This window comes from Amphiura filiformis, chromosome 4, assembly GCF_039555335.1.
Source record: "Amphiura filiformis chromosome 4, Afil_fr2py, whole genome shotgun sequence".
Classification (NCBI taxonomy): domain Eukaryota; kingdom Metazoa; phylum Echinodermata; class Ophiuroidea; order Amphilepidida; family Amphiuridae; genus Amphiura; species Amphiura filiformis.
The window spans coordinates 78,036,878-78,063,774 of NC_092631.1; the positions used below are offsets into that span (position 1 = coordinate 78,036,878).

Here is a 26,897-nt window from a genome sequence, read left to right on the forward strand (position 1 = left end):
TTCAAATTCATCAGGGACTGTTATGTCTGTAATATGCATGTCAGATATGTGTGATCTAACATACACCGCAACGCCGCACAGTGTCATCGCCCCGATATCTTCATGGCAGAAATCGCCATGGTAGGTTGAATCCACAGCCACGCATGGCCATTTTGTTCCGACCTGTTTAATAGTTTTGAGACGCATAATGAGCCGAGGGACATCCGACTAAGGCTACTGACAATAGCCTGGTAATTGACCTCTCTGTGTGTGAGTGAGCATGTATACGCCATGGGGTCATCTGCTTTTAGACTACCTCCACGAGTGAGTGTCTACGCTGCGCTTTAGTTCGGCTCATATAAAATCAGAATTTTGGTCAGTTTTTGAGCTCAAGACGCACGCTTCTTTCTCAATACGCAAGCTAACGACTATCATATCCTTTCAACACATACGTTCAAGTGCAAGGAAATAAATATGGCTTCTTTAGAACAAATCGTTACTATCAAATCGTGCATAGCACATTCACGTACGTGTATCGATCCTGTATGCATTTTAGTGCCTCTGCTGTACAATGTAATTATTAACCAGGCGATCTCGGTGTGCGCCGTCTCCTTTACTTGTATCACGACAATGGGAGAACAGATTGTAACCACTAATTGATGACATGGAGCAAGGTAATTCTGGGTGAAACCAAGACTCTGTGATTACTCTGACATCAATATTCTCAAGTTTAGGCATGGTTTCCATCTCGTCCATCTTCTTATCCAAGGATCGTGCATTGGTCAGCAGTACAGCAGGAAAGTAATATTTGCGGGGGGTTGACTGTTCAGCAAACTAGTGTTCGTTTATTTAACATGTAACAAGTCCATTGATTCAAGAATACAAATTAGCCGATATTTTTGGCAAGCGAATGATTCCTCAAGAAATTGTTTGCATGCACACAAACATAACATGTGGTCATGCAGAGGTTTCATATGGTATAAAAATCTAAACCTTTTTGTTAAAAAAAAAAAGGGCGGCGGGAGAATGCCCCTTTAAGTACTGCAAGCAGCGGCGGCACCAGTAAAATATTCGAGGGGGGGGCATAGGGGAAAAGTAATTTTCAGGGGGAATCAACAAATTTGTGCATAATTGCCGCAAAAAGTGGAATTTGGGGTATTTTATTGTTGTTTTTGTTTTACTGGGGGTAAGTTTTAAGTGGGGCGTTTACCGCCCCCCCGACTACGCCACTGACTGCAATTTTTTTTTTCATGCCTTAAAGTACAAGAAACTGAAGCACACAAACATGATTTAACAACGAAATGCAAAATGACAAAAATATACTACTTTATTCTGCAACTTCCAACATCTATATTATTGATCCTAAAAAGTCACTTTCATTAATACTTATTATTTTCATTATGCAGATACTGCATTATAATTTGACGAATCAGTTTCGTAGCATCCCAGATCCCACTAACCGGGCCAGCCACGGAAATGAAAATAAGGGATGAAAACAAAACTCGACCGGCGGTTGACCGCCGGTTCCGTCCAGTTACCATTGTTTAGAACAATAACAACCGGACGGAACCGGCGGTCAACCACCGGTCGAGTTTTGATTTTGTGCCTGAGAAAAAAAATTGAGGAAAATGAGACTGATTTGAAAGAAAACAAAAGACATTAAACGAAAATAGAAGAATCAATTAACACGAAAATAACGGTATAAGGAGTGGAACTGAATCTGAATGTGATATTATACAAGCAGGCTTTTATTCCCAGTTAAGTTGTCATGTGAAGTTCCATTCACACAGCGTGCTAAACATTACTCGTCGAAACTCGATAGAGCGCAAAATAAATAACTTAGAAAATATTCTTGATGTCCTTTAACATGTTTCCATAGTTAGCCATGGATATATTCTATAGAACTCGCCGGTTTAAAGTCCGCTTTATTGGGCGATCTATCGAGTATCGACGAGTAATGGGATCTGTTTATAGTCGTGTTTATTTATTTATTTATTGTTTTCATAAAGGGTCGGCTACGCCACTGATTTTGTTTGAATTGAAATTCTGGTTTATGCAATTTATGAGTTCCCTTAAAGTAATTACTATTCATATTAATACAATACGGTATACATGTAAAATACCCCGGGGTAAAATACACCAGCATTATGACGTATAAACTTTTAAAAACAACATTGTGATACAGTTAACTTACATCGTTTAAAAAGCAGTATAGCAATAACAGTTTCTTATAGGAAGACATAAAAAGGCGCTTAAAAATTATAATGTTATCGTATTTATACAGTGCTGTAATAATATGCATTTTTAAAAGTTCTAAGAATTCAAGTGACATCAAGCTTCTAAAACGAACCAAATTTCTACAACAGCTTTCAACACACAATTAGCTTTAGAATAAACATTTTTGACACAAGACAATTTTGTCACAGTGCACCCGTTTAATCAGAATTATATCGCACATTTTTTCGAGCTACTTACAATTTCGCAGCTGCGCTGACACCCACGTGCCCTAAATTTAAAATAATTATCACGCATGGTGAAAGTATTTGATTAAAATAAGTTTACTTTACCCAAATAAAAAATTATGAAGATGCACAGTGAAAACAAATCATTGAACCAAGGAATCGAACACGCGACCTCTAAATATATGACCAGCTAAGGCAAATGAACCGAATAAGCTGGGAAAATAAAATCTTGTTTTTTGTTTCCACCGCCTTTAATTAAGATCTCATCATAAATATTTAAAAAAAAATCCTTTAAAAAAGGAATGCAGCGCCCAATGGGAGCTTTGATGTGATGTGCTGAAATAAAGATAAAGTGGTAATTTTCAACGAATCAGGTTTGCAGGTCTTGGCGTTCCAGCAAAAGACACGAAATTAAGACTCAAAATAAGTTTCAACTGAATGTCAGATGTGTCTTGTATGGAGACAGACGTGTCTTTCTGTATGAATCTTCAGGCAATACACATTCTATTTCTTGTGTTTTCTATTGTTGAAGACATGCCTATAATTCCACTATTGCTAAGACACTATTTGCATGTGCGAATATTTGCATGTGCGAATATTTTGCGTAAATTATAACTATTAATGCATCTATATAATTATTTCTAGAGGTACGCGGGTGACATAAATGATAATTCTGCAGCTACCAACGTGAAATTCACTAAAAGAGTAGCAGTTGAACGTGCCGCGTTTACTTCCAAAACCAAAATGTACATGCGAATAACATCACATGATAATTATGATGCATGTTGAAATCTCTCGTCTCAAACACTCTTAAGGTGGTACTACATCCCTTGATAAATGTGTGACTATTTTGGCATTTTTCTCAAAAAATAATAACACACTGGTAAAAAATGTTATGTATATTAGGCCTATAGGGGCAAGGAATCCAGTTACTACACTGGAATTTCAGCAACTCAAGACAAGCGGTACGTTATTTATGATAAGAAAAGAGGTATACCGCTAGATTGTACCTCATTTCTGAACATAATCATATAATGAACCACTTGTCTTGAATCACTCAGTGAAGCAATTGGATTCCTTGCCCCTATAATATATAGGCCTACATACCTTTTGTCACCAGTGCGTAGGTTTTTTTGAGAAAAATGCAAAATTAGTCAGGGGGTGTTGTACCACCTTCATTCAATGTTCTCTGGATTAGTCTATCGTTAGGGAACAAACCAAAAGATCGATGACGTCCTATAAACGTAACTAGTTTCGTTTCTCAGCCGACCCCCTCCCTCCCTGCCAGAAACGTAATAATGAAATGTTGAAAATTTGGACATAATAATAATGACACATTCTTCAGACCGATGTTTTTGTACAAACGTAATCGAGTATTTTTACCCCCCCCCCCTAAACGAAACTAGTTTCGTTTATAGGACGTCATCGATCTTTTGGTTTGTTCCCTTAGCAACTCCCGGTGGTGTAGCATCTTGCCTGTCCACTACCTTAAAGAAAAGCGTCTTCTGTTTAGGTTCATTCTTGTGACGCCCATATCTTTTAAAGGTTTATCCACAATGGACATGTACTCAATATCATCTATATTATTATTCCCTGGCAATAGAAATGGGAGAGAATCGTACAGTCCAGATTTCAGTTCTGTTTCTTCTTCAACTGAGTAGGCCGAGTTGTCGATGAGGTCTTGGTGTTCTGAGGAGGTTTTCTGAAGCTTAATTTTCTGAATGTCCGCCCTGAGACGCATGAGTTGCATCGCTAATAAATGGTCCTGAGTTTTCATTGCTTTCTGTAGATTAAAAAAGAGTAAAAAAATCGTTTCAATTCCAGGAAAAATCGTAAAACATACCGTGAATCCCTCTTTTGTTGACGACGATGTGGATGCCACAACGTCGGCATGTTTTTATTTTTAAAATTTGCAAACGGCCAGCCATGGTGAAACAAGAACATGAAGAAGGGAAAAGGTAAACAGTCATAATCAATAATCAACAGAAATTTTTATACTTCAAAAGAGGGTGGAAAACTTTTTTTTTAAAGGCCAATAATACGACGAATTAGAGTGGCCACACACAAATTAATTGTAATCGAACAGGGAATTGCCGAAATCGGCTAGCCAATGCCGATCCGCTCGAGTGAAATCAGCGCCGAACGAAAATATAATTTAAATATCTCAAAATAATGTACAATTCAAGTATTCCAACACATTAGATTCATGCAGAATAATCACTATTCAAACCATAGGACCTCTATGCTAAAACACACAAACTGCATGCCTCACTCATATTCTCATAATTAATATTATTCGCGGCTAGAACATCCTAAGCAGGGAAGAATCGGAATCACATAGCACCCTCAATTTTATTGTTAGTTTCTGTTACCAAAATGCTCTAGAGGTCGCAGTTAATCATCACCAGAACTTATCACAAGGGGAGTTTTTTGTTTTGGACATGTCAAATAAAGTAGGATTTACCTTGAATCTGTCTTTGGTGGAAATTCTGTGCATGGTCAGTGAGTGTTTTTGTGTTACATACAAACAAGTTTCAGATTTATGCTTTTGTTACTTTGTTAGAAAAAGAAAAGGAAAAAAAAATCCCCCGCACGACCGACCCAACTAAAGTGATCTATGGACAAGCAAATAATTTATTTTTTGGCATAATTTTAAGTAGGAACACTAACATAGAATTAATATACCAATTTCGATTAGCTTTTATTTGGTCATAATATTACAAACATAATATATACCGGTACATAACTCGTTCAGTATTACCCCCCGCCCCCGGGGGAAGGGTACTCAGTACAAATGACCATACGGGGACGCAGTGCCGCAAACATGGGTAGCATTTTCAGCCTTTAAATTGGTATGGCCCGTTTTAAAAATTTCCATTTTTTAGAAGAAAAGGCTTAATTTCGCTTCACTGTAGCCAAAAATTTTGAGAGAAACATGGGATGTTTTTCGAATTATAAATAATTTGGCCCAGTAAAAAAAAAAAAACACGAACTCCCCTTGTGGTAAGTTCTGGTGATGATTAACTGCGACCTCTTGAGCATTTGGTAACAAAAATTAACTATAAAATTGAGGGCGCTATGTGATTTCAATTCTTAGGATGTTCTATCTAATAATAATGTGTGAGGTGCAGGTGCGTGCTTTTACAGTTGTACAATGAACAAACGACAACATCATTTTTGTGAAGCTAAAGAGAACATTGCCGATTTGATGGATTGTATTAAAAATAACATGAAAAGTATTGAAACCCCAATGTTATCAAATTTGGAATGACAATAACGATTTCTTTGAGGACTTGGCATGACAACAGGCCAACAAACAGAGAACATTTTGCCCCATAATTTTGGGGAATAGTTGTAAAAACGACATTTCTAAGGTCTGGTTTTAGATAAAGAACAAGTTCCAATCACTAGAACGAAATGAAAGTAAACAACACTGACTTGGTGATTCCAAAATCAATAAACTTGAATTTCTCACTAAGTTAGGATTTTACTATGGAGTAAAACCTTGGGTGATATATATTTGATTCCAAATTTATATGCATCTTTCATCATGTACTCATATTTGCCTCACTGATCCTTTGCTTAGAACATCGTGCATACCGAGGGCTTAATAATCGGGTTCGTAGTAAATGCCAACCTCAAACAAAAACAGAAGCATACTTCAAACCTATTCCACTTTTCTAAATGAAATGTACTTGAAAATGATGATGATGATTGATGATTGGTGATTGATGAAGATGATGATGATGATGATGATGATGATGATGATGATGATGATGATGATGATGATGATGATGATGATGACGACGATGATGATGATGATGATGAGGAGGAGGAGGAGGAGGAGGAGGAGGAGGAGGAGACGGCGTAGGAGGAGGAGGCCGGGTGGAGGAGGATGGGTTGGCCCCTATATACTAAGACATGCCTACCAATTCTGTTCGTAACCACACCAATGCTGATTCTATATGCTCTCTTCTCTGCTTATCACTTTTGACCTCATCTTCATCACTACTGTCTCCATGGCCCCCATTGTCAAATGAAGATCTTGTTGGCGATAACATTGTCTGCTTCACATTCTCCTTCCATTCCAATATGGAGGCTCTTCTTGTCGTCAATTGAAGTCTGCTGGTAACGCATTTCAGTTTATCCAAGCCCGTTGTTTCTTTATTTTCGTCAATGGTTGGTAGTTCAACAGAGCCACGAACCTTCATTGAACTTGAACTGTTTTTGCGTTGTTGGAGTGATGGAAGCTCTAGTAAGTCTAAAGAACCCATAGTGATTTTACTTTCAGGTCGTGTAAGACAAATTTGATTAAGCCATAATCATGATAATTTAACTCAAACGTTGAACTTCAGGGGATCCTTGGTCAAGAATCTGAAAATAGAATAAATAAAATCAACAACATTATAATAAGGATAACAAGTATGAACTGGTAGTATTTGTAGGAAAAATTAAATAACCTGATGAAATTAATCAATATCATTATTTATTGTTATTTTCCTTTCTACTTTTCAAACATCCAAATCATGTGCGTGAGAAGTACACATCATTACATATACACGCGTTTATTTCTACAAATCATATACTTTGAAAAACTTGCTTGATTTATTGTCGTTAATGAGTTTTACAAAATTGTTGTTGTTTAAGCCCTCCTTACAACCGTAACTCAAGAACCACAGTACCTACAAAAGTATATCTGTGATATTTGAGTTCTTCTATACACACTCGCTATGAAAATGTGATCAATGCAATTTTTGCCAAAGCTCACTACCATTCGCAAGATACTGTGAACTACCAAATTGCAACAGTTTAAAATAGTTGCCAACCTTACTATTTATGATAAAAAGAGACAATTTCTTAACTGATATAGAGTCATAGCGCCTTAGGCCTAGATTTTGTACCAATGTCTACCTCATCTTTCCGTAAAAACAACACAACAACAACAACAACAACAACAAACACCGCGTATATCATCGTCCAAATCAAAATAAATTATTAACTGTTTTCGACAGACTATTTTGGTTGTTTCGTTTGCGTCAGTTATTGTAAACTAATACGATTTTGGGTCAGATATAATGGGCAACACAACATGCCCGTGGTGATTTCTATCAAGAACAGTTTGTTTTTCCTCAAATTTAATAATGGCCATTAACATTATTACGAGGGTTGGTCAATAATATCCCGCAACCATTATTTATCTCCGCTCATGCATGACTTAGATGACTGTTACTTACGATCAATAAAGTTTGTACCTTTGTCTTTGAAAACGCACAACAATTAGTATCAGAGTACCTTTAATTATGTAATCTCATTTGCATAAAGTCATTGCTATATGTACACTGACAATTGTCAACATTAGCGAGAAATTTGAATTGGCTTTGAGGAACGTGTAATAAAAAGAAGCAGAAGTAAGGACCAAAGCAGTTTACAAGCCTTATTTTTGGTATGAGGTAATCTGAGTATATTCAATTGATAATTGTGAAAGAAGAAATGTATCCGTCAACAGATGAGGAAAGGGACCGTCTTTGAACTTCATCAAAAATAGGCCTATAACAACAAGCAAAAATGGTGTGAAAATCGCGAAAAAGAGCCCACACGGGAGAAGAAAGAATCCAAATTATCTCCAAAATTAAACAAAAACAAATATGATTATTGGTATGGTATTAGAGATCATAGTCAGGACAATAGAATTTGTTGCAATAAAAAAAGAAATATGCGCATGCGTTGATGGTATGCATGATTGAAAGTACCAAAAATGTATGAAAAAAGTAAAAATTCATCAAAAACACGCTAAAAATATGACTAATACAAGGTTTGCGGAACAGTAGCTGTGTGAGTGAATTGCTATACCGAGTCTTATGCTAGAATTAGACATACCTTTTGAAAATCAAATTTCTTATTCAATCCAGAGCCTCTCTATGGTGTGCTACTTTAATTACAAAAACAAGACCTTTTGAAATTAAGGGTTCATTAAGAAAGAAATGTTTATGGTTTCACCACTGGGACCTCCCTTTTTTATAATCAGTAGATACCCAATCAAACCAGGTACCATTGGTTAAATTTTGTCATCGATAAATCTTTCTATCTCTTATTATGTAAAGAACAATGGGTGATAAAGCCTACTCAAAATTGGAGATATTCAACACGATTTCTTTTCTTTAATAAAAATGGTATATGTCTAAAAAGAGTCCAGCATCATGCCTATGTTATCGGTCTATAAAGCTGCAAAAACCGTGCCAGATTCTATACTTTTATTCTCGAGATATTTGGAATTATGTAACAACACCTCAATTTGGCGCGAGATTTTCTTGACTACTTTTCAACATAAATCAGGCAGTGCCCATACGCTATTGTGTTTATGCTAATGTCATTACGTAATTAAGCATTCAGCATCGCCAATACATATTCGTTTTGAAAGACAAAAGTACAAACTTGAATTTAGCGTAAGTAACAGCCATCCAAGTCATGCATGAGCGGAGATACACCATAGTTGCGGGAACTTATTGACCAGCCCTCGTATATTTATAGGCTATTTTTCAACTAAATACCGAATACCAACAAAGCGTTGAATCAAACAGCGTTTTAAAACTCCGGGCATACTTTTGTTGTTGTTATAGAGACACCCCGTGGGAGGGGCAACCCTATAATATTGGTATGTGTCGTGTGCCTGTCAATAGAACCCCCTTTTTAGGCAAACTATCTACACCCAACCCGTACTACACCCAATGACCCTATTTTTTACCATTGACCCCGTTTCTTCATCAGCTTATACTAGGGGCTCTGCAATAATGAGCCCCGGGTAAAATTTCTAACTAACGTGCCAAAAATTGCCCCCCTCCCCCGATCGCGGCCTGCCAAACTTCAGACATTCAGCCATAATTACCAGGGGCGGTCAAAAAGTTCGTAGAATAAAGTATGCAACTTTGTCGGACGGTATTGAATTTGGTCTCATTTGAAAGCTTGTACCTTCAAAAACATTACTGCAAAAATATTCAATTAATATTTGCATGACTGTATGTGGGCAGGACACTCTGCAGAGTAAGCCTACCTCCTTGAATTCACAGGTACTTCAATATTAGGTTAACTAGTTAAAGGTGATAAGATATTACATTAATCACTGGGATTGTGAGTCCATTCATTGGACGCACTTGGATCTCCCGCCCCTAAGAAGATCATCACTCGGTCACCATGATAGTGGATGGTCCTCATCGCTGTTTTCTGAAATTCAGGGAGAGTCTTGATGACAATTCATTTGCCAAATGAAAGTATGAATCATAGACATATATTATACAATTTTCATAGCAAAATAGAGGCAAATCATCAAGTGAATTGTTGGTCTTAGGAATGGGACTGTTCTTGAACACGGTGTCCTGTATGCCCTATTCTCAGTTTATCAAGCTGCCATTGACGACAGAGGATCAGTTAATAGACTATGTTGGTCCAGGCATGACCATGAGGGTTTAAGCCATACCTTCATAATATCAGGTTTGATGGTGATCAATGCTGCCCCTGGTGAGCCTTCACTGAAGAGTGGCCCATGGAGCAATCGGAAGACCTCCATTTTATTGATATAGGTTTCAAGAAAAATTGCGACGGGTACATTAAGGTGAATGACCATGTTCAAGATTGAGATAGAAAGAATTTGGCTAGTACTCTTTCAAGTACTTTGTTCTACGAACTTATTGACTGCCCCTCGTATGTTGCATTTTCTTAGAAAGAGGACGCTTTAACTTCAAGGTGGGTGTTTCCTTACATTTTGTACATTCAGGGATATCACTAAAACGATATTCATTTGTTCATAACTGACATATGTGACTCCTCGCCACAACTGAGCCCGGATGTCGCCAATCATCATTTTTGAGATATTCAACCAAAATATTCTGCTTGAAATTAGCTTTAAAATGATGTATATCATGTCTACAGCCTGTCTCAAAAAAAATTGTGCAAGTAAAAAGCGCCCTCTTTGGCAATTGGAGAATACTCTTGTGACATGATGCTAACATCAACGTCTAGGGCACAGTCTTAGCTCTCACATACCGTTTGTTCTGTTCAATTTGCTCTTTTTAATCTCGAGATAAGTTTAGTTAACAACGAAAGGGTAAAATCACAATTGTGCCACTTTTACTAGGGAATAGGCTGTACATGTAAATCAATGATAGCTGATGTTGATGCGTCTAATGGACTCCCCCCTCGTCGGGGCTCGTGCATTAGACGCATCAACACCAGCGCGCGTGCATTATTTTGTCTAATTTCATTAAATTGTCAAATTTCATGAACTTTTCAAAGTTCATTTACCTATCAGTGTGCAATATTTGTTTATCTTTTAACATGTCTTGAATGACAAAGAGAACAGTATTTACCATGGTAAAATCATTGACATGCACATGTATTTAATTTTACAGCAGAATGTGAAATATTTATTTATCGTTTAATTTGTCGTAAGTAGAAAAAGAGAATCATTATACCTTTATCATGATAAAACATTAAAAACAATTTTGTATTGTTGTGTAATTGATGCATTCTTTTGATTTCACGAAGGAACCCTTGATAAACTTGATGCTATCATTGATTTACATGTACAGCCCTTATACCTAGTAAAAGTGGCACACAGGGCTGTCAACTCTCAGGCCTTGGCCGTGCGTCTCACGCATTGGGTCACTTTCTCACGGTCTCACGCCAAGGTAGTAAAATCTCACGCCTAGGTAGTAAATCCCACAAAAAAAGCTGGAAAATGTTGTAAAACCCCCCGCACCGCCATGAATAATTTGTTTGCCCTCCCCCCCCCCCCCCCCGCTTTTCACATTCTCGAGCGCCGTGGCTCAAGTATCAAAATGAACATTGGAGTCGGCAAATCCCGGTACGCCTCTGTCTCACGCCAAGCAATTCCAAAAAGTTGACAGCCCTGGTGGCACAATTGTGATTTTACCCTTTCGTTGTTAAGTAAGCATATCTCGAGATTAAAACAAGCAAATTGAACAGACTAAACGGCATTTGAGAGCTAAGACTATGCACTTGACGTCGATGTAAGCATTATGTCACAACTGTATTTTTTTATTGCCACAGAGGGCGCTTTTCACTTGCACAATTTTTTTTGAGACAGGCTGTATAGTACTTGACATTTAAGTAGTGAAAAATCAATAAAACAGTCAATAAATCCTTTCTTTCCTGTTGTTTATTGTTAAGTTCGATGGAGCATATCTCAATAGTGGCACTGGCGACATCCGGGCTCAGTTGTGGCGAGGAGTCACATATACATTCATGCGACGCACCGCACTGCACCCCCCATTTGCAATACAAAAGTCCTATATTTAAGACTTTGCGAGCGTATAGCGAGCAAAAAATCGTTGTTTTTTTAAAGCTTTTTTGGTCAAAAAAAGGGCCAAATTTGGGGAAGAAAGTCCACTTTTCACAAAATTGCTCCCCGGGAAAAAAGTCCACTTTTTCAAAATCAGCACCCCCCAAAAAAAAAACCCTGGCTACAGACCTGCACATAAGTCATTATATAGCCTATGCCAAAGTTTGATATCCATTGCGATGATCACATTTTGCGCAATTGCGTCAGCTCAAGAAGAAAACACTTGAGAAAAATTCTATGGCCGAATTTCAAGGCATCAAGAGTAAACGTCATAAAATGATAACGACAATAACGCTGTTACAAGTGTGATTCTGAACACCTGACTGGCAATTCAAAGGATAATATATGATAAGATAACAAACGTAGGCATACATACATTACATGCTCATCAGCTTTATTTCAATGAAAACATAAATTTATGAAAAATGATATATAAACATGCAAACACACAATTAACACAGCAAATCAAACTTACTCAGTTTCCAGACCAAAACCAATACAATTGAATATCAAGACAAAGGCACGTATCAGTGCAGTGTTCAATTCATCAACCTTCATTAAACTTCCATGCATGAGATCACATATCCTATCCTGATGAGATAGACCGTCACGGAGACCCAAGTTCAAACCTTCTCAAAATATGTTATTTTCACCAAAATCATCGACTATGAATTGAAATAGTTGTCCTCATCATAACAAGAAATGAAACATTGCCAGCGGTATGCTTTTAAAAGATTTCACGAGATTTTGAAAAGATTTACCATGTCATCACAAACACATCTGTGCTCTTTGGTCAATGCAGTTGCAACAAGTGAAATACAGCTGCACACCACTAAATAGTAAATAAACATCGCATTGAAATACACGTTAAGATTTAAACAAATTCGTTTTGGTGGTGTGATTTGGTGTTGTGTGCCCATAAACGCGAGATCAAGTAAAATTCCGAGATTTTTTTGGCGAGTTCTAATTCGAATTATGTCGTTTGTTCCTGGATTCAGCTGTTCGATGTTTGTAAGCGTTACACAGTGTCTCAATCAGAACATTTGGGGGGGATCAGGGACATTGTGAATTGGGGGGTAAAAATAAACCAATCCACTTGCCGCAAAAATTGGAAATGTTTGTATAATTTTTTATTTTTATAATTTTTTATTTTTATAATTTTGGATTTTTATAATTTTGGATTTTTATAATTTTGGATTTTTATAATTTTGGATTTTTATAATTTTGGATTTTTGTAATTTTGGATTTTTATGATTTTGGATTTTTACTGGGGGATTTCCCTCATGATGCCCCTCGGCCTTTATACTTGAAGATATGCCCCTATAAGCCTGCACTCGACTAAATAAAAAGTGTGTAGGTCTTTGATCTATTAAAAGCACAGACTGCGCGTTACATTAAATCACAACTTAAAGTTAAAGTGGTTCATTCCAAATTGATATATTTATCATATCGTGGAATATGAGTATTTACGACTAATTTACTTCAATTTGGAGTTACTGAAGCGATAAATAAACTTCATTGTTGAATGATCCACAACATTTGCCGTATAGTTGGTTTGATTTTCATTGTCATAACCATAATGACTTCACCTCCCGGGGATTCTTTTTGTTGACAGATGAGCTAAAGTGTGCTATTTTTGTAAAATTTTCTACATGTACACGGCAAAAACAGTGTTTAGCATTTAAACACTTTTCTAAACACATTCATGCCTTCACGTTCTTGATATAGCGCGCTGCAGCGTTGCATGCTATTAGCTGCATGCTATTATCACAGTGCTATTATCTAAACTTTGCCTTTTCGGGGTAAAAAAACATCTGAACCGTATAGTGATCACCATAAACGGCGCTTGTACATGTATGTATAAAAACAGACGTTCAACAAAACAAAACTCAAGTTGGAAATTTGATTTTTACCAGATGATGTAGTTTGTTGGGGGTTTTCCAGATCATCGACAACATTCATTTGGTTTAACTTCATGACACGCCCGATACATGTATCAAAGGTAACATTGACTCAAATTGGTGTGAAAGATTATTACTGGGATAATAATGGTAATAATGCCAGCTATGGCGTGTAACCATACAATGTCAAAATGTACATCATCCGTAACAAAACAGCAAATGCATTATTATGGACCCCTTTGTTTTTGTTTGGTTTGTCACTATTATACGTGTAAAAACTATGGCGCGCCTTGCAAGACAAAATCACGTTAAGTTTTTCTCTCATACGTGACACCCCATGTTTGAAAAAATAATAATGTAACTCAACTCATGCACTGATGACAGTTTAAAATATGAAAGCGTATTATCTATACCGTAAGCATGGTAAGTGAAAAGTTCCACAAGATTTTGTCGCATTAGGTATGCCACTGTAAACACAATAAGAAGACACACACTAAGAAAACAATGCGCCTACCAGTGCCATACTGTCTCGCACTCGACTGAATCAAATCACATAACACCTTTCAGGGACTATTTTGCCTTTGAAAACATTACGTTTAACACATCTTAATGGATTTCCATATTGCTATTATGCGCTTCAAGTGGGGATTTTTACACCGTCAAAGCGTCTTATTTACGCACTTCGGCACACAATAATTACATTTTAAAAGTTAAAAGTTAGGCCTAGCTTATAGCAATAATACTTTGGTCTAACGCGTTGGGGTCGTGAGTAATTGCAGACGTGCAGATACCCCCGAACACATATTTGCCCACCCTCTATATATTCAACATGTTCAAGACATGCATATTGGATCTCCTACCCATGCCGCCACAACACCCACCACTCGCTGACCCAGCTACACACCCCCTCCACACACACACCCCCTCCACACCCCACTATACCCACCGTGACACCCCACCCCTGGAAACCTATACATTCAACATGTTCAAGACATGCATATTTACCATGATCTCTTACCCACCCACCACTCGCTGACCCCAGCTACGCACACACCCCTGTCACACACCCACCCCACCCACCCCTTGCGCAACATTCATAGCTATTCATCATGTTCAAAACAAATTATCAAGCCCTGTGTAGCCTGTCACGGGGGCCTGTCAGCCTCTTGTTTTATCGTTCATCGTTCATGGTTTACCAGGTAATCCCGGGCAGGTAATGTGAAAAAGCTTTTTATATGGTAACCATGGTAACATCACACGGTAACATCATCTTTGTCCATTTTGTTTCTGGTGAAAATCGAGTTTTCGACTAGGCTACTAACAATGCTTTGAACGATATTTCGATTATTCTGATTAATTAGAATGTTTATTTTATTGTATTCTTATTTTGCCCGGGAAACTCCATCAGTGCAAGCACTGTTTACTCGAAGCCGAGTCCCCGAGTCCTCGGGGTCCGAGTCCGAGTCCTTAGCTTCCGAGTCCAAGTCCGAATCCGAGTCCTTGAAAAAGGACTCGAGTCCGAACTCGAGTCCGAGTCCCGAGTCCCGAGTCCTCCAACACTGACAAATAGGCTACACTGTCCATACACTGTACAGTCTCATTGCAAGATCATGGGCTAAATACCGTAGTCCTTGTCATTTGAGGTACGTAAAAACCCCGGGGGTCACTCCCATTGTGGCCTGTACACCATCCGCGATAATGAAAACGCGTTAAAAGGGTAGTTTTTCGTGGGTAGACACGATACGCGCGTATCGTGTTTAGGGTGTCAAAAACATGAAAAATTAGAAAAAAGGGTAGCTTGCAATTGCTAATACGCGGAAATGAAATTTAGGGTATAAAATTTGATGCAAGGAATAAAATCCCTGTTTAGGGTGTGAAAACAGGCCTGTGTTACCCTGAGACGAATGGTGTTACCATCCTTGTTTAGGGTGCTTTTCAAACGTTGATTATCGCGGATGGTGTACAGGCCACAATGGGAGTGACACCCCCGGGGTAAAAACATACTCATTATGATCGATGCGAATTATAGAAACAGTTCAAACAATAAAATAACTACACCTTTATCTTGCCACTTCCTCATTTGCTCGCCCTGTTCCTTTTTAAAGGAATTTTTATTCAGGGGTACCCAGGGGCCAAAACAAAATACATTAAAATCCTTTTAAAACAAGTACATTAAAATTAAAAAATAAGACATACAGATAATAAACATAGAATTGCACATACAATGTACTTTATAAAAACACTATGTAAAAATACATTTAAATACTTGGGCCAACTAGGATTACATTAGATGCACATTGAATTGACTTCGTTATTTAAATACACAAATATTCTAGAACCCCTTAGGGACCGTTCACAAACACTTGTAAGGGGGGCCTGATGCAAAAAGGGGGGCCTGAAAAATGTTGACCCTCCTAAGGGGGGCCTGAAAAAATAACCACAAATTTTCTGGAAAAATTGAGTTTATATGCTTTTCTATGGGGTTGACCCATAATTTTCATGTCAAAAAGGGGGCCCTGAAATTTTCGAGGTCTGTAAAGGGGGGCCCCGAAAAATTTTCGCGGTAAAATTTTTTTGCATCAGGCCCCCCCCCCCTTACAAGTGTTTGTGAACGGTCCCTTATTTTAGTTAGGCTAAATCAAACGCTCGACTCTTCAATATTCTCCACATTTTTATTATAAAAAATCTAAATCACGGATTATAAATGACAACTAAAAAACCATTTAATGATGGTAATTTCATATTTTATTTTTCTGCACCATTGCACTGTGCTTCGTAAAAATAATTATAGTAACGTTATCGCATCGCACAGATTCATGCATTTTTAACTTGTATTAAAGTATATTTATGATGAAATAAAAATAAGTATAGCTATTAATATTATGATTATAATGGTTTCCGGTTGGATGTCCGATATCATCATCTGCATGCGACCATAGACACTTCTCTCTACTGTCTGTGATGCGACATGCAGAGTTTGATTTTCTGGTTTGATGTACCACTTTTCAAATGTTGTCAAATCTGATGATATGTTTAAGTCTGATATAAAGCTAATTCTGTCCGATCCCACTTTCTCCTTCAGCTTGTTCTGTACTTTTTTGCATGCATCATAATTATGTCAATGATATTATGGAGATGAAATTGCTCTGCATTCACGCACCAATTATTATTCGCGCAAATTATACACGCATGGCATAAGAAATGTTCAAAATGAAATAGAAAACATCTGTGGAGGGAGGGAAGGAGGATCAGAAAATATCAAGCGTTTGATGACCATGGTGACCGGGTTTAGGTTCAGAAGAGGTATTCGATAACGAACTGCAATGATACAAACGTCTTGTACAAATAATGAAAGATGGGTTACGGAAGACATCATAACCTTATCATAACAATATTTAATTGGGTATGAATATGGCATATAGTTGTGCTCGAGTGGGTGACCCATAAACAAAACAAAATCGACAAGAACCTGATGCAGTTTGAAAGACGTATGCAAAGACTTATAGAACAGGACCAACAGGCCTACCATTACCAAAATCTAAAAAAAAAGTACCATTAAAAAATATAAAGTAGAGCCTGCAAATATTATGGACTACATTCGATAAGGTCCGCGCCACTACTTGTCCTAAAGATTGGCTAGTTCGAAAGTTCGCTAAGTACCCAATGCAATACGGTATATCCTACCTTCTTTGTCGTCTACTCTTCGCTATTTTTCAAAACCAGATAGGTTTCAGTGTCGCATGCATACGTCCGACATGCATACTTTATTTCACATCATGTAATTCACAATGTAGCTCCAGCCAGACTTCAGATATCATCAAATACTTGTCCAAAGTTTTGTTATATCAGTAAACATCAAATCAAATGGCAAAATCTTGAGTTATGTACTCAATCATACTTATAAAATCGGTAAGTGACATCCTCAAATACGGTATCCGAGTAACTAAGTGTTATACAAAGCCAAACAACCACTTGAACATTCATGATCTTGAAAACCAATGAAACCATCTTCGTGGGATTATTGGTCTCATACATCATGTAACATTCAATGGTACAAATCTCCAGCAAATTTTTCTGACGGAGATCCGTCAAAATAATGTAGAACACAGACAAAAGTCGGACTGAACCGGCATAATCATCAGTGATCATTTTCGGCATGTTTTCTGACAATCCAAAATCAAAGACTTGGAACAAGTCTAAGCATTTAAAATCTTGGATATATGCCGAAATTTTGATATAATTTTCGCTTTTTTGTGTTACTTTAATTAAATGATTGGTTATAATAAAAATTAAACATGTCCTTTCCAAAAAATAGAATGCACCAACTGAAATTAATCTCAGTGCAAGTCTTTGGGCTTGAATGTTACAGCATACGAAAAACACCCTAAAAACGCATGTTTTAGGCACTTATTTCCAAAAATTGGCCAAATTAAATTTGGACTTTTATTGCCAGTTAGAACTTACTAAAGGATTAGGATTTAGCCATGTTTCATTTGGAAAAACAGAAAAATATTTTTTTAATCCCCAAATATTAAACGAGCCCCTCAAATTGAGGATTTTCGATTGTCAATTATTTGTTGCTCGAAGTTTTCGTATTTCTGCTTGTCCACGGATTGTAGCTCTTGTAACTGGTTTAGTGTATCCTATAATCTCTTGTAGCTGGTATAATCTGGATGGTCAACCACAAGATCATCAATATCACACAACTTCATATAGAATTTTAACATATCGGCAAAGGTGAATGGACAATCCAATTAAATTCGATTGAGATTACGATCTAAGCTTTCTATTTCTACAAAAACATGAGAAAAGGGAACTTATCGCAACATTTCAATTGACAAATGTTGTGCTCAATCAAGCATGTAAGATATATGGCGCTGCCATTTTAGTATTAGAACACCACGTTATTCTTAATCTTTGAAGATATTATAAAATATTATATTTTCTAAGATGCGATTCAGTTTATCATTATTGTACTCTTTCTATTGTTTACCTTTTAAACTCCTGTACAATCGAGATTATATGTTTTCCCATCGAGATAGGTATTGCAAAATACATTTTTATCACAAAAAAAAGACATTACACATTATTCCATGCGAAATATATTTCTAAACAAATGGTGATGTAATCTGGGAATCTATTCAGTGACTTTGTTATCAAATTAAACCTAAATTTACCAGACCATTTAAGAGTCTGAGCTTAAGAGCATAATTCCTCATAAATCATATATTAAATTACATAAACCCTTGCAAATCAGTTATATCTATTAATGTTTAAATGTTTCATATTGCCCCTATACAATCTTGTTTTTTTGGTTTACATGTCTCCCAGCCAGCCCTTTGCAGTGTGCCCATCAGTCCTCAGACGCACAGTCTGAGTCTCAGTAACGTGTCGTACTAAATAAAAATCCCCCTAAAAAGGGATAGCCCGTATCAAAGAGGTTTGTAACATTGGTGGCCGGCAGGTAGCTATGTGTCTTACTAATATGTTTTCGTTCTATTAATTAATAATTCTATTCAAAATTATAGAAAAGAAATCTCATTATAAGCTTGAATCCTGTATCATTAAGTCCCGTGTTATAGCCAAATAAAAGAAGCAGCCGCCACATTTTATAGGTTGCTTTTTAACGAATAAAATACGAAATACGACATTTTTTGGCCTTCAATAATCTTTATTATAATAATCCATTAAAATTTGTCTCCCAGATTGCTCAAACGGATTAAGTTAATTTTGTTGTGTTACACTATTGTGAATGATATTATCGGATCCTGTATCAATTTTGTTAGGTGAATGAGGCATGCCGATTATGTCGGTTAGACCACAGATGGTCAGACCATGTGAATTCTCTGCATATCAAGTTTGTATTGTACCGACCAGTGGCGTAGATTTCTTTTTGATATGGGGGGGGATTGGACAAATTTCTTGAAATATATTGAATGCAGTATGAACAATTTTGCATATTGAAGTAAACTGACGAAATAATGGTGTACTGTATAAGCGGAATAAATGTGCCCGAAGCGCGAAATAATTTGCAGACAAATGTCCCAGCACTGCATCGTCAATGTCAGTATTTTAAGGGGGTGAAGCCCAAATATAATATTGTATTATCCGAAACATAATAAGTCAATATCGTAACTTGATCAGATGTCATTCAAATACATCATCCGCTATTTCAATAGACTTTGTGGCTAAATGGCATAACATTTTGCACATTTCGACGATTTGAAAATTCAAAAACCTTTTCCACCCAAATGTCCCTATTCCAAACCATTGCTCATTTTGTCCAAACTAATCACATTTTCAAAGAAAAAAGTGGCACATTGTTTCTTTAACTCGTTTATTTTTGTTTGTTTGGAGCTTTTATTTACTTATTTGGGGAGATGCTGTGAATTGATTATTGTGTATTTGTTTTGTACGTTTTTTGTTTTGTTATGTTCACCTATTTTTTTTTTTTTTTTTTTTTGAGGTAAAAACTGCGATAAATCTGACACAAACACGGTCACCTATTCACCGCTCTAATCATACATCAACATGCCCGGTCAACATGTCAACAGAATAAATAGGTATATTTTTTCTAGGATTTGAATTTCACGTGCTTACAATGCAATACAATATATTGCAATTAAATAAGTAAATCTTTCAATTTCTATAGTTATAACTCGGACAGGATCGTGACTTGTTGTATGATTTGTGGCTCACAGGATTAATCGGGTTGACATCGATTATGATAATCAAAACCTAATTGGATTAATTATAAAATATAATATTTACTCTGATTGATTTCATTTTCAATTTGTTTTTAATCTGTTCTTTGCTTCTCTTTATCATGTCCAGGAAACACCACAATGGATTGAATCCATGAGGATTTTATAATTCTTATTTGGAATAAATGATTATCTTTTTGTTTACCTTTGTTGCTCATAAATTAAATACATAAACACAGTTTCAATATTGACGAATGGTTACTTTAATAAGAGAAATAAATTTGAAATCACGCACTATACTTGAATAAAAAACACAAAAAAACACATTTCCATTCCCTTAGTAATCGCTTTATCAAAGGTTTTCGCTGTTATTTGTAATCTTCTTTCTTTCTTTTATTCTTTTTTTCTTTCTTCCTTCCTTTCTCTTAATCTTCCTTTCTCTTTCTCCCTTTCTCTTTCTTGTTCTTCCCTTTCCCCCCAACTTCTTTCTTCCTCTCTTGCATGTTTAAAGTAACCTTTAGTTTTCTTTCTTTCTGTATAAATTAGCTGTCTTACACACAACTTCATGCCGTAGTACGACTCTTTTTGTGTATTATTACGTCATAAAGTTCTGAACTATCGTTGGCCATGAGTCATACATATAACAGAATTTCTCCTGGGTGAAATTAATTCATCCTAGAAGAAATTCCAGCCAAAATAAATAGCCAATCACAGCTCACGTTATTAAGAGAGTTAATCAAATTTCTCCTAAAAAATGGATAACCAAAGGTGGCCGTAACCGTGGTCATAACTACCAGAATTTTTGCGAGGATAAATTCAATTTCTCCTAGAAATTCAGTCAAAAGGAGAGCTGTCACTGGCTGGAGAAATATGAATGAATGAATGAATAGTTTATTTCTCCTAGGCAAAATAATTAGCTAATCACAGCTCCCGTTATTATAAGATGGTTGATCAAATTTCTCCTAGGAGAAAATGGATAACCAAAGGTGGCCGTAAGAAAGTCATGACTACCTAGGACAAATTCAGCCATGGATCTGGAGCGCTACCATTGACTGGAATTTCTCCTAGGAGAAATTAAACTCACCTATGACCGGACGGCCAGAAAGTAGTTTTTCTAGGAGAAATTGATAATTTTTCCTAGCTAAGAGAAATTTATTTTCTCCTAGGAAAAATTAACTAGGAGAATTTTATCCAATCAGATTTAATCTTTTAGAAATTAGATCTAGGCCTACGGAGCGCTGTCATTGGCTGGTAGTTATGACTCGTATGGCCAATGATACTAAACATGCGGTTATATACTAAATGCTGCATAGCGATTCAAGTACATTTTTACCCTGCCAACCTAAATTTCGAAGAAAAAATCTTGATAGTTACCAAAACTGTCTTGCACCACTTAAAAAATGAAAAAAAACACACTTGATTGACAGTAATCAATACAATATTTTTAACTTCATCGGATAGAGCATGATAATAAAAATGTTGGTTTAACTAAATCCTAAATCCATAATTTATCAGCCTTACCTTCACTTCACTTGATATCCTAATTCCCAAGATATTATAATGTAAATCCAGATATTTTATGTTCGTGTGTCCACCATGCAAAACTAGATTTCACAATAGGTATAACCTGTTGAAAAGTTGTACATTACTCACGCTTTTTTTGTTCTTTTATTAAAATGATGTTGTATGATCAAATGAACATACTGATATGTGTAAAGCTGACTTCTGAATCGATATCTATATCCTGTAATATATAGTTTATCATCTATTAAAATATGCTAGGTCTATAATATCAATATCATAATCATTTAATGCTAAGAGCTGCTAAGCAAACCGTGACTTGAATTCTTCGAATAAGATTTTGATTAAAATAAACATTTTAGGCTTATGAATGATATATGACCATCAACACAGCGGTGTGTAGCATACGTCAAATGTATGGTATAATAATTACTGACTAATTTGATATGACATGAAAATAGTAGATATATGAAGATATTTCTTGGGCAGCACTTCATTTTAATTCGGGTGTTAAAATATATAGGCATATCCGTGAGTTAGTGATATTACAAAGTTCAAAGTATAAAGTCGTTTGCTGGTATTTTCTATATCATTATTATTGTTTGTTTTTACACGACCGTTCTCTCCAAAAACATGGAAACATGAAATAAGTTTTGTCTCATATCCCTGGTTCATTCAAGAACCGTGCACCAGACTAATTTATTATTTGCCTTGAAATCACTATATGATACTGGCAATAGTCCGTCTATCATCATCTTGATGTATTAGATACACGGTGCAGATTTCAATATCATTTCTGTAGTTCCCTACTTTCCTTGCATACCATATTTAGATAAAAGATAATGTAAACTCCATCAAGCAATGAGAAAACGGAATCCATCACCACCACTGCATGTAATATGAAATCCGTGCAAAAAAATAAATTGTGATTTAATGACATACACATAAGGCCTAGTTAGGGGATTTCCATGATTTCACCCCTCTCCGCACACTAGGCCTACTAACTCTACGCTGAAAAGATGCTCTATGGATGTTGTGACATTTAGAAATGATTTTTGGTATTTACCTAGCTGGGGGGTTTACACCCCCCAGCTAGGTATTGTAATCGTTCGGGTTCTTCCGCTGGCAACAAACCACTGTAATCTTCCTGTTTTCTTCCGCTGGCAACAAAGTGAAATTGCACATGTTTTTTACCTAGCTGGGGGTTTAGGTATTGTAATCGTTCGGGTTCTTCCGCTGGCAACAAACCACTGTGAAACCCTGACTTGATGCTATGTAAGAATTATTTGACTTGTGAAGATATAGTTTGGCCTTTTTGAATCATTGTTTTTAGCTGCGGGTGTTAGCTGCGGGTAGCAGCTCTATTAATAAGTCACCATGTCTCTCCGTCTGTTAGTCCGTCCGTCCGTCCGTTAGTCCGTTAGTAACAAACGCTAAAAAATGCTGTTACGTCTACATTGTTTGTCGCATGGCTATGATACTTGGTGAGGGGGAGGGCCTATACCGGCCGCAGACTGGAAAAGAGGTTCGTCCCGAAATTTGGGAAAATGAGGGGAAATTGAGGGAAGTTAAGGAAATTGAAGAGAATTAAGGAAATTGGGATTTTTTTGAAGAGAATGAAGGAAATAGAAATTTTTGTTCTTTTTTTCCGAAATTTTTTTTTGAAATTGTTTTTTTCCGAAATTATTTTTTTCCGAATTTTTTTTTTTTTCCAAAATTTTTTTTTGAAATTTTTTTTTTTCTGTATTTTTTTTTTTTTTGTGAAATTTTTTTTTTTTCCAAAAATTTTTTTTTTCCGAATTTTTTTTTTTTCCGAAATTTTTTTTTGAAATTTTTTTTTTTCCCGAAATTTTTTTTTGAAATTTTTTTTTCCGAAATTTTTTTTTTTGAAATTTTTTATCAAACTCAGTGACAATAAACTTGATGAGAAGAGTAACATTTTGGAATATTTTGCATGGATCAGGTCAAAGGTCAGCTGGGGTCAAATCTTCGAATTTCAATATCTGGACATCTGTAAGGGGTACGGGGCTCAATCTCGGTGACAACCTCATGACCTGTGGAACATATTGGAACATTTTGCACGGGTCAGCTCAAAAGACATCATTCTGGGGCCAAATCTTAGAATTGCATTATCTGGACATCTGTAAGAGGTACAGGGCTCAAACTCGGTGACAACTCATGACCAGGGGTGAATTATGGAATACAAAGAACCGCCTGAGAACAAAGGTCATCTGGGTCAAATTGCATTTTCTGGACATCTGTGAGGAGTACCGGACTCAAAACTCGGTGACAACAAGCCTCATGACAGGGGAACATTTTTTGAACATTTTGCAGGGGTCAGATACCTCCACAACACCAACATGCCCCAGCTAGGTTTGTGGTCTATGACCACCATTTGCCTCTAGTTTCTTTTGTCTTTTTTTTAATTATTATTTTATTTTATTTTTTTTGCCTAAAGGGCTTAGGCTATATTTCAAATTTTAAATTGACGTTTCAGATATTAATCGGAGTGGATCAAATATGCGCTTCAAGTGTCATGACATTGACAATGGACAAACATTTATTTTGGAATGTACGAGCATTTTTACCTCACATCGCTTGAATTTGAACTAATTCCAGTAAATCGTGTGAGCGTAGAGGGAATTGTGATTAACTGTTTCTTTCTCCTTTATTCTTTTCATCTTATTCCAATATTCGAATTTGAAACTCTCAGAGGGCAAACAAACCTAAATCATTCAATATCAATTGCACTTTTTGCATTTATTCTTCTCTACATTGCTTGAAAAAGTTTCCAAGCAAGGCCCCTACCCCTGAACAATATTGCACCTTGTAGCGCTCGTGTTTAGACGATCAAGTTTCCTGTAACAATGTTTACCTAAATACAAAATAAACAGAGAGGCATTTAACATATTGTGTATCAGATGTAAAGCTTTCAGCTAGTCACACACACCTGCACGGAATGCTACCACGTATACCAGTTATATTAAAATAATATATATAATATCAACATTTTGGGAGTCCGACGCTTTAATAATATAGCCCTACATATTTAAAATTTCAGCATTCAAATTGTCTTTAAAAATTTCAGCATTCAAATTGTCTTTGCAATTCGAAATGCAAAGGAATTTGTATCGGTGACACTTGAGTAGTTCTAATATAATGTCATGAATCGAATACGGACGTTTTGCGCGAAGAGCCTGCATGTGGAAAAATAGCATAAACATGATCTAAATGATACGACAAGTGGTTGCGGTGCATATTTTCAAGTTGAGCAACATTTTAACCCGAGATGCGAGATAATTATCATCCCTTCTTTAATATACAAATGCGTTAAATTTTGAGCACGCAGTGATTATCATTCATTGATTTCTGCATGGGGCTCGGGCAAACTGGCATATGAAAAATTTGAGAGATTTTCTCTCTTTCAAATATTTCAGTTTATAATGCCAGTTTGCTCGAGTCCCAAAATCGTCATTTAAATCACAATTTCTCGGGCTTTTATCATTTATTTCCGATCCTCACATACATAATTTGTGTCTCGCAATATTTTATGCTAGGGTGAAGCATATAGGCTGCCTCCTTCTTATTTAAAACATTTCTGTGTAAGGTACATCCAAAACCGATTGGTGTTTATTTAATGAAAAGTCATTAAAGATAACTGGGTAAGCAAATAAAACATGTCAAAATAGTAGGCCTACCTAGATATAACAGTGGCGTAGCTGGGGGGCAAGGGAGGGCAGCTGCTCCATGTGTGAAGTCTCCGCCCCCCCCCCTCTTGCCTGGCCCTGTGGGATACTGGGATTTTTAGGCAATTTTTGTAATTTTAAGCCCATTTTTTATTATTTTCGTCAAAGTTTGGCCTCCCCCGATTCCCCCCCCCCCCTCCCTTTGCTCACCCTCTGAAAAGTCCTGGTTATACGTTATACAGTATGTTTCACGCTCTTCGTGTCTTTTTGCTCACTCTCTCCCACCTTCCGCTTTCTTATCTCTCCTTGCGTTGTTGAATATCTGCAGTAAAGCAGTCAATCATTTGCAAAATGACAATGGCAATTGTCGGTTGTTGAAAAAAACAATTAAACAATTTTACTAACAATTAAACTATTAAGCCCCCATTAAACCCACTGATGTGGGCGTTTGAAAAACAATTCGAAGTCAGTAACTGTGAGTTCATTCAGATTTTTCTTTATTATTAAAAAGTATAGAGTGTTAAAAATTATATGAAAACTAGTTGAACGAAGTTGAAAGTTAATACAACCATAGATACAACACTTCCATACATGATATAGTTTATCCATGCATCCATGGTTAACCATCATAAGCTATATATCCAAATGTTAAACCACTGAGGTATACTAGTAGTGTGAACAGTTATTAGGCATCAAAAAATGGTTATTCAACTTCGCACTTGCTATTTTACAATATGAAACAACAAAAAGGTCATAATAAACTAAAAACGTACTTACACATGCAGGTGCTCAGCGAATTATTGCCATCTTCTCCGCAGGAACTGGAATTACTGGTATCATTTCACTAATCGCAAAATGCAGAACACACGACTCATTCGGTGCAACGACCGTACACAGTAACGATACGAAATGGAATGAATATGGTCGTGTCAGTGCAATAAATGGTTGTCAGTGCATGCGTGGTAAAATGCAACGCATGGTTGATGAAATGTGCCCATCGAAGTGTAAAATAACAACATTGTGCTTAGCTTACATGATGTGAAAAACAAGATGATGAAAAATGCAGATTTATGAACTTTAGATATAAGTAGAAATCAGAGTGGGAATATTATTTTAATGCTGGACTGTCAGAATGATTGCTTAAATTGACAAAATAAAATCATTTTGAAATGTATACCAAACTCGTCTTAAGTTTCAAGTTCAAGTCTTCATATCTCCAAGGAAAACAAACAAACAAACATACATATACATACATACATACCCAGATTCAGGGAAATGTGTTAACATTA

General features: G+C 36.4%; 1 protein-coding gene across 2 annotated transcripts; it reads right to left on the reverse strand.

Annotated features, from left to right (window-relative positions):
* Positions 1 to 1,281: 1,281 nt before the first annotated feature.
* Positions 1,282 to 26,547, reverse strand: LOC140151455 (protein FAM167B-like). Of its 2 annotated transcripts, none has more exons than XM_072173801.1 (3): positions 26,386 to 26,547; positions 6,371 to 6,815; positions 1,282 to 4,224 (listed from the first exon to the last, which is right to left on the reverse strand). In XM_072173801.1, exons 2-3 carry the CDS (start codon positions 6,713 to 6,715, stop codon positions 3,925 to 3,927), a joined length of 645 nt encoding a protein of 214 aa, XP_072029902.1. In that variant the 5' UTR covers positions 6,716 to 6,815; positions 26,386 to 26,547; the 3' UTR covers positions 1,282 to 3,924. The 2 variants fall into 2 exon arrangements, with proteins under 2 accessions (XP_072029902.1, XP_072029903.1); XM_072173802.1 differs by having other exon boundaries at positions 26,382 to 26,547.
* Between the last annotated feature and the right edge of the window lie 350 nt (positions 26,548 to 26,897).

Coding starts and splice junctions, on each gene's coding strand:
- LOC140151455 (XM_072173801.1), bottom strand. CDS start 6,715: ATGGGTTCTTTAGACTTACTAGAGCTTCCATCACTCCAACAACGCAAA. Junction 4,225..6,370: donor TGTGGTTACGAACAGAATTG/GTAGGCATGTCT, acceptor TTTAATCTACAG/AAAGCAATGAAAACTCAGGA.